Genomic DNA, 12,746 nt, shown 5'->3' on the forward strand with positions numbered 1-12,746 from the left:
CCAGCCACCACAGGGAGATGGTTCCAGGCTGCTTTCTAGAGGGGAAATTAGTACCAGCTGAGACCCCCACCCAGCCGCCAGTTTCCTGTTTTCAAACCAGTGGGCCAGGTGGAGCTGTTCCTCCCTCCCACCCACCTGTAGCTGATGGACTCCCAGGAAGCCACGCCAGCCACCAGCCTCTCGGGGAGGGGCGGGGGCTAGGGACCTGGTCATGGATGGAGCCAAGGGGGTGGCTTCAGAGGGGTGGCCCCCTGGCCTTTCCTCAGGCCTGGACATGCAGCAGCCCCCAAGACTCCTACTCACTCCTGATGGCCCATCTGCCCAGGGCGTCAGCAGTGTCCCTGTCATCACGGTGATCCTGCCAAAGCTCTCCTGTCCCCATTCCCTGTTCCATGCTCACAGACCACGCGTGTGGCCATGGTTTCCAAATTGTTTAGTGGTTGCCCCCCAAGTCAATGCCCACTTTCCTATAAAGCCCACTGCCGGGGAGTGGATTCAAAGTCACAGCAGCCCTGTAGGACGGAGAAGTGTCCCTGGATGCTGTTCTTGTTGGGGGCCCCTGAGTGGCTCATTGCCAGGTCCTGTGCCATCCGCACAGTGGTTCCTCTGTCTGACCTCACTGTCGCAGCCACGGTGCCAATCCATCTTGTCGAGGCTCTCTCTCTCGTTCTCTAGCTGCCCCTGTACTTGACCAAGCACGACATCCTTCCTTCTCCAGGACTGGTCTCTGCTGACAACACGTCCAAAGGACAGGAGGCCAAGTCTGGCCCCGTTTGCCTCTCAGGAGCATTTGTTCTGGCTGTACTTCTTCTGAGACAGAGCAGTCCGTGGTACTTTCCACATTCTTCCACCATCATTCATAGGCACCGATTCTTCTTCGGTTGTCCTTGTTCAACGGCCAACTGTCTCATGCCCAGGAGGCCATGGCCCCATCAGTCAAATGCTCCACAGGGTTTCAGGGGCCCCATCACCAGAGCTGATCACTGGATCTGTTCACCGTGGAGTGGGGGGGGGGTGGGCACTGCCCTCCGGCTTAGTGTCTGAGCACTCCATCGCTGCTCCACCAGGGCCCTCTGCAGGGCAGGACCAGAGACTGCCTGGTCCTGCACCATCTTCCCACCCTTGGCACCTCCACGTGTCCTGCTGAGGCTGCTGTGTCAGTCCATCTCATGGGAGGTGTCCTGACTTTCAGGTGTCCTCTACCTCAAACTGGGGTCCCTCTCTTTCCTGATGCCACCGTGTTCCTCCCAGGATGGATTGAGGACCCGTGAGTTGATCTCTACATCCCAGGGCTCTGACCCTTGACTTGCAGTTCCTGAGGACACCTCTCCTTGGATGTTCAGTGGGCAGTGCACACAGTCTTTCTGTTTGCTCTCCACTTGACTTAGAAGGACAAGCGTTTTGCTGGGGTTGGGGGAAATTTATAGAGCAGGTCGGTTTCCCATCTGACCATGCAGACTCATTCTGATTCACAACCTTGATAGCCTCGCCAGCTGCTCTCCCCACTCCTTCCCTGGGTTCACCGGCTCCATCCCCTCTTCCTTTCCGGCCCTTCCTGGCCAGCCCGCTGGGCAAAGGCTGCCCCTGTGATCCTTTAGGGTAGGTTTCTCTCAGCCTTAGAGCAGTGGTTCTCAACCTTTCTAATGCCTCGACTCTTTAATACAGTTCCTCATGGTGTGGTGACACCCAACCACAAAATTATTTTTGTTAATACTTCATCACTGTAATTTTGCTACTGTTATGAATCGGGTGACCCCTGTGAAAGGGCCTTCGACCCCCAAAGGGGTCGAGACCCACAGGTTGAGAACCGCTGGAGCAGCATTAGGAAGGTTCAGAACCACTGGGCTAAGGATAGGTTCCCAAACTTAGAGTCTAAGGCATAGGTTCCCAAACTTAGCTGGTCTGCTGCCCCCGTTTCAGGAAAGAAAAAAAAGATGACGTAGTGCCCCACCTGCAGCGGAATTGCCACCTTTGAGGATGCTGCCTCCCTGGAGTTCACCTTCGAGGCCAGCCTGCCCTTCGGCTGACAGTGGAGGAGTGCCACAGGCCAGTGTCCGATTGCAGGCTTGTCGGTGTCGGTGTCGAAGGACCCAAGTCTGGGGGTTCCAGCGTTCTCTCTCCAATCAGTACGCTTGGCCGGTCATCTTTATGAATTTGAGTGTTGCTCTACCTTCTGCCCCCATTCTTATCCAGGACTTCCTGCTGCAACCCCTCTGAGAGACACTGACAGGGGTTGCTGGGCACTATCTAGTTCTTCAGGTCTCGGCTGTGGAGGCTGGGTTCACGTGGTCCTTCTGTCCTTTGGGCACACTGTGCCCATGCATCCCTGGTTTTCCTTCCTCTTCGTTGCTCTGCTTGGGGAGAGACCACTCCATGGCCCTTACAAGATGCTCCAGATGTACACACCCACCAGCTTGTGTGGCCCCACCTGCTGCTCACCAAAGTGGGACATCAGGCACCGGCTGCTTTTGTTGCCAACTGAGCATGATGTCTCCTGAGAGCAGGGCCCTGGACCCCCAGGCCCAGTATCTTTTTCCCTCCAGGATTTGGTGATGACATAACAAGCTCGGAATCAAACCCCTCCTCCTGCCGGGCAAGTCTGCCCTTGGGACCAATTTTGTCATATCTCAGGAAACAGGCTTGGAGCAAACACTGTGATTTAACTACCTTCTGCCCTTCAGCCAGGCATCCAATCTCCAAAGAAGACTTTACTTCTATCCTGGGGAAACCAGCTTACTCTTCCTGGCACACACACACACACACACACACACACACACAGCCCCAACCCCCCCCACCGGAATCCCCTTTTTCATCTTTGTCACATGGCCCAATGTTCTCTTCCAAAGAGGTCCGTGGAAGTACAAGGGGGTACCTCCCCCCCAAATATGGCAACAAAGCTCCACTGGGTGGAGCTTTCATAGTACGTATTTTCCCCTCTAGGCAAGTACCCAGCAACTCACTCTGAGCTAGTGCACCCAGTGGCGTGACCTGGAAGGTTCTCTCTGGTCACAGTGAATTTTTTGGTAAAAGCAGTTTTGCTCGAATCTAGTTTTATTGTGATGGCCAATTTAAGAGAACAGTGCAAGGCTGTGAAATTTTGTTTCCTGCTTGGGAAAAATGCCCCCGAACTTGTTGTGATGCTGAACACAGCTCACAAGGCGAGTGGTATGGGAAAAACTCAAGTGTGCGACTGGTCTCATCTTTTCAGAAAAGGTGAAATGTTGATTGATGACAAACCTTGTTCTAGACATCCGTCGACCTCCCGAGCAGACTAAAATGTTGACAAAACCCATGCTCTTGTGCTCAAAGACTGACGACAGACCATGGAAGAGATGGGGAAGTTAACTGGACTATCTCGGAGCTCAGTTCAGTGAACTTTAATGGAAGATTTGGGAAAGAGAAGGGTCACTGAGCTATTTGTGCCTCAGGTCCTGACCGACGAGGAAAGGAAGCGTCAAGTGCAAACATGCTTTGCTTTGACAGAACAACTCCAAAGTGACCCAGACATTTTCCCCAAGTTCATTACTGGTGACAAGACATGGCTATTCTTACAACCCCGAAACTAAACATCAATCAAGCCAGTGGAAGATGCCAAGTCACCTCACCCCAGAAAAAGTTCCTCAAGTGAAATCAAAGATCAAGACGATAATTTTTTTGATGTGAGGGGGGATAGTACTTTTAGAGTTCATTCCACGGGGTCAGACTGTTAATCAAACTTTCTGTTCAGAGATTTGGAAAAGATTGCATAACCGTGTGCAATGAAAAAGGCCTGATTTGTGGCAGAGGTTGGGGGGGCTGGTTTTGCCACCACGACAATGTCCCTGCTCGTGCAGCCATCTCAGTGTGCCAGTTTTGGGCAATAAAACCCCAGCATGCCTCTCTTGCCCCTCACACCTGACTCACCTGACCTTGCTCCCTGTGACTTCTTTTTGTTTCTGTGAGTGAAGAGGCACGTGAAAGGACAGCGAGTTGACAATGTAGAAGTGAAGGAAAAAAGAGGGAGATGCTGTCAGCCATCCAAACAGCTAAGTTTGAAAACTGTTTCTAAGAATGGACTCACAGATTTGACAAATGTAGTAAGTGCAATGGAGAGTACTTCAAAGGTGATAATATTGTTTTGTAAAAAAAATTTTTAGACATAGCTTTGAAGAAAGATTCTGTTTTGGCGGGGAGGGGGTACCCCTCATAAGCCAGATGGTACCTCTCATGCCCATGCGTACAGCCTCTGCTGCGACCTCTATCTCCACTGTCAGCTGGGTACCCAGGCCCACAGGTCATAGGACCTCCACACCTCTCTGCCTCTAGTGCTCCCCCTCCCGTTAGGAACTCAGCTCTAGTCGGCTCCCCTCTATTCCCCCCGCCCCCCATTCCTACAGACACCCAAAGCTCTTTGCCTCAGAGCCTTGCCCCTGCCCAACACCTGCAAATGGCTAGCTCACCTCTTCTCTCTCCTTCCAGGTATCTGCCCAAAGGTCACTCCATCAGAGAGGTCTGTCCTGACCCCCAGCACTGCCCACACTCCATCCTCTACCTCACCCCAGTTTCACTTCAGAACACTCCTCAGCCCATCACCTATTACAGATCCAATGGTCTGCTTTTCTCCATCATACTTCCTCCTCCCCAGCCCAGCCCAGCCCACTCCTGTCGAGGGGACTCCTACTCATAGCCACCACCCTCTGGCACCCCATAAAGCAAACCCAGATGGTTTCTGAGGTGGCCAGTCCTAACGGAAGCACCCTGCCTCATCTTTCTCTCCAGGAGCAGGTGGTGGGCTGGAACCTTCGGCCTTTAAGTGAGCAGCCATGTGTTTAATCCACCATGCCACCATGCTGCCCAGTCCCCACACCTGCAGTGGGGCCTGGCACACAGTAGGTGCTTATGAAACACCCGTGGAGGGAGCCAGGAGCTGTGCCCTTCTGATGGATGGCACCGCATCACAAACTCACCTCTTTGAGGGGTCGGCCTGTGTCTTGTCCTCTCAGCCCCTGTGCAAGTTTACAAGGCAGATGGGGGTGGTGGGGTGGCACAGCAGTGACTCATTGGGTGGCTAAAGGGCAAGGGCAAGGTCAGCAGTTCAAAACCACCAGCTGTGCCCCCCCACCCCCCGCCCCAGGGCGGGGTGGGATGAAGCTTTCTGTACCTGGAAAGATTCACAGCCTCAGAAGCTCACAGGGCAGGTCTCCTCTGTCCTGTAACCGGGGTAGCTAGGAGTGGGGACGGGATGGCAGTGAGTTTGGTTTGGAAAGGGGAGGGGGAGCTGATTCTCCAGCCTTTGCTGATTCTCCTCCAAATCAAACCACCAAGCCAGCTGCCAGAGTGTCCACAGTGCTGACCCTGTGCGGCGCCCCATGGGGCTGTCCATCACAAGCACCCTGGATGCAGATCACCAGGTTTCTCTGCCGGGCACTTCTCCAACAAAGAAAGAAAGAACTCGCGGACTCAAAGCGATCTATAGGGCAGGGTAGAACTACCCCTGGGGTTTCCGGAGACTAACGCTTTACGGGAATAGGAAGTCCCCTCTTTGTCCCTCACTGATACTGGTGGGGACCCCTTCTCTCCCTCTCACTGCTGGCTCATCGTGACCCTGCAGAGCAGGGCAGAACTGCCCCTGCGAGTATCCGAGGCTATAACTCTTTATGCGAGTACAGAACCTCATCCTCTCCCTCGGATCAGCTGGTGATCCTTAAACACCAGTCCTTCAAAACCGTGCATTACAAGAAAACGACGAATCATAGGATGGCAAAGACCCCTCGATAAATGGGGCAGCCATCACTAATGAGCTGCTCAATATCAGTTCATAGTCTTAAAGATGATCACCGTGTACCCACATACCCAAAGAGCCCTAGTGGCACAGGAGGGACTAACCACAAGGTCAGCCGTTCAAAACCACCAGCTGCTCCTCGGGGGAAAGACGAGGCCGTTCACTTCCAGAACCCACAGGGGCAGGTCTACCCTGTCCTCAGGGTCGCGGTGAGTCGGCATCGGCTTGAAGCCGGTGAGTTTGGTTCTTATCCACATACACTTCACACGGGTTAAGACAGGGCAAAATCAATCTTTAAGGAAGTTTATGAAAGCAGAAGTCAATGCTGATCCCGCCTCTGGGTGGGGTCCACCCTTCCAAATGTCAATAGATCGGGCAGGAGTGGCTACATCTCAAGGTACAGTGTCTGTCTCATAAGCAAAGGCCCCGTGCCTGCTGTACCCACCGATGGACGTGAATGCAGCGAGAACCACAGGGCGCCACAGGGGCGTGTCCTCATGGGGAGCCAGCTTCAAGCAGCTGGCAACAAAGACTAGTGCCACCCCCCACTGGAGACATGTATGAAGTGGGCACTTGAGGGGAGCCGCCAACAGCCAAGCCACTTCTGAAAGCATGATCCGGTCCAGCCCCCAAATATGACCGTCAAACCAAAGGCCATTTTCACCTGACCAGCTGGCTGGGGGATCGGCCGAGTGACCACGCCTCATTTGGACAAGAGCATGATGGAGTGAAGCCCTCGGCCTTGTGGATCAGGACAGGCTGGCCCAGAGAGAACCTCACAGGCAGGAACCTGCAATCTCTCAGAGGACAGTCACGTGGGCAGCTGATGGCATGTGGACTTGCCCTCTGCGAGGAGCTGAGCACGGTGAGTCCTGCTGCCCAGGACTCAGAAAGAGCCACAGGCCCTGGCCAACAGCAGCAGGGGCCTGACACCCTGCTCCAGCCACAGGCACCCAGGAGCTGGTGCAAAGGCCCCCCATCCACCACGGGTTAAACCAGCTCCCCTGGGTCCCTTGCAGGGGTCCTTACACATAAACCCCATCCATGCTGCCAGGGGGCACACCTGGGTCCACCCATCCCTGGTGACCCTTGGCACTGCTGTCCCTGAGTCTAATGAAAGCGCCATCCTTCAGCCTGGCTTTTGTCTCCTTTTCTTAATCCCCCTTGTGGCTCTTGGAGCTGCATCTGTCTCCGGCCTGGCGAGTGGGACATACTCCCTGTCCCCTCTCTTCTCCTACAGGGCTCGCCTGATGCCTTTCCCAAGGCTGGGCATGTCACAGTTAACTAGTGTTGGTCAGCTTGAGAGGAAGCCAAAACTTTAAGCCCCAAACCAAAGCCGGCTTTCCCAGCTTGTGGCAGCCGCTCTGTGAGGGGTAGGACTGCACCCTGTGGGGCTTCCGAGGCTGGGAATTTTCCAGAGCCAAGTGCCAGGACATTCTTCCGAGGTACCTCTGGTAGGTTTAAGCTTCCCACCTTTGGGGCGAGCACTTAATCAGTTGCAGCACTCAGCGAGAGCCTGAGGCTTGATTCGTCTAACCCTGAAGGAGTGGTTCAGAAATTTTTCAAACCGGTAGACCATGAACATAGTTTAAATGGTGCAGGCAAAACCTTCCCAATAGGGTGGCAGATTGTTTTAAATCTTGATGTGACCAGGAAATGCGTGCAAAATTGATCTCTCCCTCTCTCTCTTTCACTGCCCTTGAGTTGACCCTGACTCATAGTGACCCTCTCAGACAGGCCAAAACTGCCCCTGTGGGTTTTTGAGTAGAAGGCCTCATCTTGTTCCTGAGGAGCAGCTGGTGGTTTTGAACTGCTGACCTTGCGGTTAGCAGCATAACGAGTAACCACTCTGCCACCAGGGCTGCTATAAAACTGATAGACACTATGGTTTCCATTGTGTAAAAATAGAAAAGATCACTATCTCATCTTCCATGTATTTTAGGATTGGCCACGAGACCAGAGAGGAACGCAGTCCTGCAGTGGGTTCTATTTTGAGCAACTGTCCACTCAGTCAGGCCGGCAGTTCGCATCCACCGGCAGTCCTGTGGGTGGCTCAGAAACCCACGGGAACAGCTCTACCCTGTCCTATGGTGCCAAGCTGAGTGGGAAACGCTTCACAGGCAGTGGGCCAGGGCAGTGGAACAGAATTACCTAAACCAAACCCTGAATGCCCCTGTGTTCAACCGGGACAAGTAAGCAACCCAGGCAGAAAGGGCCATCAGGGACCTGCGCTTGCCTCTGTTCTGCTGCTGGATGGAGGAAGAAGACAAGCTCCACTAAGAAGCCGAAGGGCAAGTGGTGTTGGTGCCAGGGAGTCCCCAGGACAGAGACAGGATTAGGCACAGGGTGTTGGCGGTGTCGGGCATGGCTGGCAGAGCACACACGTCATCTCGGTGAGAACCTGACCTTGGTGCCCGCTGGCTATAGGTCATGAGCAGGGCCAGTGGCCGCGCCCAAACCTGGAAGACTTATAGCCCAGAAATAAACAAATATAACAGCCAACACCCCTCTTGGTGGGGAGAATGAAGATCAAAAGTATAGAGTGTAGGTAAAACGCTTTCAGTATTTGGAAACATAACAGCAATGGTTCCTTAAAAACCCAGACATGCTGGGTGAATCCCTTTTGAAAATACAGCCTCATCCTGTTGACAAGTGGGTCCTGCAGGACTCAGGGTGACCCCACACGCTGAGGGATCGGTGGGGTCCCTAGGGTTCTCACAGGCTGGTTTTCAGAAGTACATCGCCAGGCCTTTCTTCCCAGTCTGCCTTCGCTGTGAACTCCACTGGAACCTGTTCTGCCTCACAGCCACACACGAGCCTCCCCTGACAGGCAAGGGAGGGGCCGTGGCCAGGGATCAAATTGAGGTCTCCACATGGGAGGTGAGGGTCCTACCCCAGAAACACCAGGGCTCTCATTCTCCTAGCATCTCTGCAACCACTGTCCTCCATGGCAATTTCCCCATAACCTAACTCTGTCCATTCCTTCCTGTGAAATGTAGGAAGGAGGTAAGGCGGATGAGCTGATGAGCCCCTTGCAGACTGCAAGGAGCCTGGGTGGCAGAGGGGTTATGCCTCAGGCTGCTAACTGCAAGGGCAGCAGTTTAGAACCACCAGCTCCTCCTGGAGAGAAAGATGAGGCTTTCTACTCCTGCAAAGAGTTATAATATTCCTCTGGGGGAGGCGGGGGGAGGGAGACCCCCAGGGGCAGTCCTACCCTGTCCTGTAGGGTCACTATGCATCAGCTTCGACTCAATGGCAGTGAGTTTGGACTTTGGTTTTTCGGATTTGGAGTGTGTTTCGATGGGTGTTGTGGTCATTACATCACCTGTTGTCAATTTGAGGCTTAAGAGTGAAGGGGTGGAGTTCAGCCTGTCAATCAATTCGTCATAGCTTGATGACCTCATTTGGAGTTGCTTAGGAGATAAATATCTCACTGGAGGTGGGACACAAGCACACACCCTGGGAGACACACTTGCTGACAAGACACATGGAGCTACTCTAGAGCCCTGTGAGCACTGACATGGTGCCACTGCCACAAGATCCACAAGACTTTCCACCCACTGTCCTGTGATCTTCCTGCATTCGGCATCATTGCATGAGTCTGAAGAGGAATTTATGGATTGGTATTGGATATACAGGCTAATATCGGACATTTGGACTTGATCTGGACTGGGATGTTTTCTCAATATTCAATTGCTCTTGTATATAAAGCTATTTCTTCTACACATGAGTGTCCATGAATTTCTCCAGTCTACCCAGACTGCTACAGATGTGCAGCATTGGCATGGTGGCCACGTCTGACCACCTCTGGCTACCCAAAGGAGAAGAAGAACCTCACGCCACATCTGCCCAGCAAGGCAGAAGTCAGATATGTTCCTCCCTCCAACCTCCTTTTCCTACTCTGCTACCAGCGGTCCCTCCCAGGACACTCTCCTTCTGTGCTGAGTTCCATAACCCAATAAGATGCCACATGGAGCTCACAGACAATGCTCAAGATTATAGGGATTTATTAGGGAAGCAAACCGGCCAGGAAATAACGATGCAATTCATTGGCCCACAGTGCCTCTTCTCAACCGTGCTGGCAGCCACGTCTCTCTGGTTCTCAAGCTCTCGGCGACATGGTCCCTTAGCCTCTGCAGTGTCTGGGTTTGGCTCCTCTGCTCCGTCTCAAGGTCTCGGTGCCTCCATGCCTTCAAGAAGGAATCTCGACTGTGCTCAGCTGTTGGTTTTTCCCGCTTGATGGCCGTAGGGTTCTCTGTTCCTGCTCCTGAATCGGTTCGCTATTTATCAGTGACCCTCACTAAGCATCCTCCGCATGCACTCCCTCAATCACTGGGTGGAGTTACAGAGGCCGCCGATAGGAGAGCCACACCAAGTGATCTCCCTTCCCCAGAAGGACATCATCACCTTCACCTGCATTTTGAGCACCTGGGTTCTAAGTGGTGCCGATGGCTTGTGCTCGATAAAACCCAACCCAACTCATTGGCGTTGAGTTGACTGGGGTGTGCATCCACCTGGTGGTGACGTGGAAGAAAGACCTGGCTATCGCCCCCGGTAAGATCTCAGCCAAGAAAACCCTATGGAATGGGTTCCACTCTGTCACCTGGGGTGTAGCCATGATCAGAATAACACAAGAGTGGTGGGTTTGCCTGTTGTGGTTTACTAGATGTGAGAGGCCAGGGGAAGCAGAAGAAAGGGCTGGCTGCCCCGTGGGCTAAGACCCCACTCACATCCATTCCCTGGATTGGCGAGCATTGCTCGGACATCTGGCATGTACTCCAGGCACTAGCACCACACAGACAGCAGCAGGGCTCGTGAGGGAGAAGATGGGAGGGGCTGCAGTTTGAAGAAGCCATGATCTTCTCTCGGGGAGTGTAGCCGGCTGCACACTGAACTGCTCACCACAAGGTCAGGGATTCAAACCCATGAGAGAAAGACAGGCTGACTGCTCCTACAAAGATATAAAGCCTTGGGACCCCAAGGGGGCAGTTCTCCTCTGTCCTATTGGGCTATTGTGAGTCAGAATGGACCAGGTGGCAGCGAGCTTGGTTTTAACTTCATGGAGCAAGTAGACGGGATGGAGAGAATGAGCTTATTTTGTGGTGTGGCTGCACATAGGTTGTTGTTGTTGTTGATGATGATGATGATGATACTGTCCAATGGGTTCTGACTCACAAGGACCCCACGAGATAAGAATGAGACCCTGCCTGGTCCTCGGCCATTCCCCTAATCATCTTTGTGTCTGAGCCCATTGTAGCCACTGGGCTCATCCTTCTCACGTAAGGTCTTCCTCTGTTTAGCTGACCTACGTCACCAAAGCATGGCAAATCCCTCTGATAACCTGTCTACGGTACCAGAAAAGCTCACAACCACACCAGCTGCCATCGAGTTGATGCTGACTCATAGGGTAGAGTAGCCCCTTTGAGTTCTGATGAGACTATAACTGTTTCCAGGAGTAGAAAGCCCCTCCTTCCTCTTACCTGTGGTTTCGAAATGCCGAGCTGGGGATTGCAGCCCCATGTAATCACTAGGCCACCAGGGACAAAGCCTCCCCATCCTTGCTTCCACGGCGCACACTGGCTGCACGTCCCCCAAGACAGACTTGCGTGCTCATCTGTGGTACTTTCACTCTTCGCCCCCAACTCCATCCTTCAAAGGCTTCGTTCCTCATTCAACACCCAGCCCTCACCTGGACACAAGGTGATGGACATACCTCACCAGAAGGAGCAGCTATGACTATGCATTCTGACATATACACATGGAGAAGGGGTGTTTGAGAGAATTCACACCAGGGGGAGGGAGTTTCTCCTGGGAGGAAGGGGGGAAGTGGCTGGAAAGTGGTGGGGGGGGTGGGGTCCTATGTCCCTCTGCTGTCCCTGTAAGTGCCTGGACCTCTGGCTCAGTACCTGTTGGGGGCAAGGAGGGAGGTGTGCATAAGGAGGGCATCACAGCCATGAGTGGTGAGCTTAGAGGCCCAGGGAGCCCAGCTTCCTCCAGAGAGAATGACCGGACAGGTGTGCAGCCCTGGTGCCCAATATCAGTGTCTACATCCAGGGATGTAGAAACAGACTTGTAGAAACAGACCCTCCTGGGTCAAGGAGGATAGACCCAGGGTCCCAGAAAGGAAGGGGCTGCCTCCTGCTCCTGGAGCCCAAAGTGACTACTGAGTGCTCTCTGTCTGTGTCACCCCTACAGTGACCAGGTCCTGCAATGACCAGGACCTGGGCAAGTCTACCCAGTGAGAGACCCTGCAGTTCGGGGGATCTCAACTGGAAGGCCCCCAGAGTGGGAGCACTCCTCTTTTCCCGAGTTGGAAGCCTCACCACGCAGGTTGGAGTTAGAAAACCCCTAGTGGGGAGGATCAGGAGCTCCCTAGGTTGGAAGGGCCCCCATCCCCAAGGGGGTCCTTCCCCAGTTGGGAGGCCCAAGTGTTGTAAGTCATCCTAAATTGGAAACCCAAAAGTTGGAAGAAGCTTAAATTGACGCCCCCACCTCCAGCGGAAGGTCCCCAGTTGGAAGCCCTGCCCGCTGGCCCCCACCCCCATCTCTCCAGTAGGAAGTCCCCAGACTAGGTCCGATCCACATCTCCCCAGCACGCACACCCCTCACCCCTGCGCTCGCACCCCTCCCCACCTTCACACACACAGGAAGCGCAGGCCGCACCCAGGGCTCAGGTTCCCTGTGCCGCCCGCCGGCTCCTCCTCCCGACCACCACCACCCGTGGGCACCGGCATTATGTAATCGGCGCGGCCACAGCCACAGGCCCGGGCTTCAAAGTCCCGGGGAGATGAAGCGGCACCGTCCACGGCGCCCCGGGCGAACCCACGCCGGGAGGCAGGTGAGCCCCGGCTGCAAGTGGCCACGGCTTCGGAGCGGGGACGGTCACCTCCCGCGAGAGGGGAAGACTGCAGGGGCCTGAGGGCGGGAAGCGGGCGAGTCTGCCTCGAGGAAGATCGCAGAGCGGTCCCTGCGCGGCGCCGACTCC

At 54.2% G+C, this 12,746-nt stretch overlaps 1 protein-coding gene across 1 annotated transcript in view; it reads left to right on the forward strand.

Annotated features, from left to right (window-relative positions):
* Positions 1–10,236: 10,236 nt before the first annotated feature.
* DENND11 (DENN domain containing 11) overlaps positions 10,237–12,746 on the forward strand; it is a gene marked incomplete at its 5' end in the record, with an annotated part of 30,354 nt that continues 27,844 nt past the window's right edge. Inside the window, one exon of the mRNA XM_045288736.1 lies at positions 10,237–10,315. Coding sequence (XP_045144671.1) covers positions 10,237–10,315 — 79 coding nt within the window. The remainder of the gene's footprint in view (positions 10,316–12,746) is intronic.

This window comes from Echinops telfairi, unplaced genomic scaffold (genome assembly GCF_000313985.2).
Source record: "Echinops telfairi isolate 266 unplaced genomic scaffold, ASM31398v2 ScPeMD7_23;HRSCAF=83, whole genome shotgun sequence".
Lineage (NCBI taxonomy): Eukaryota > Metazoa > Chordata > Mammalia > Afrosoricida > Tenrecidae > Echinops > Echinops telfairi.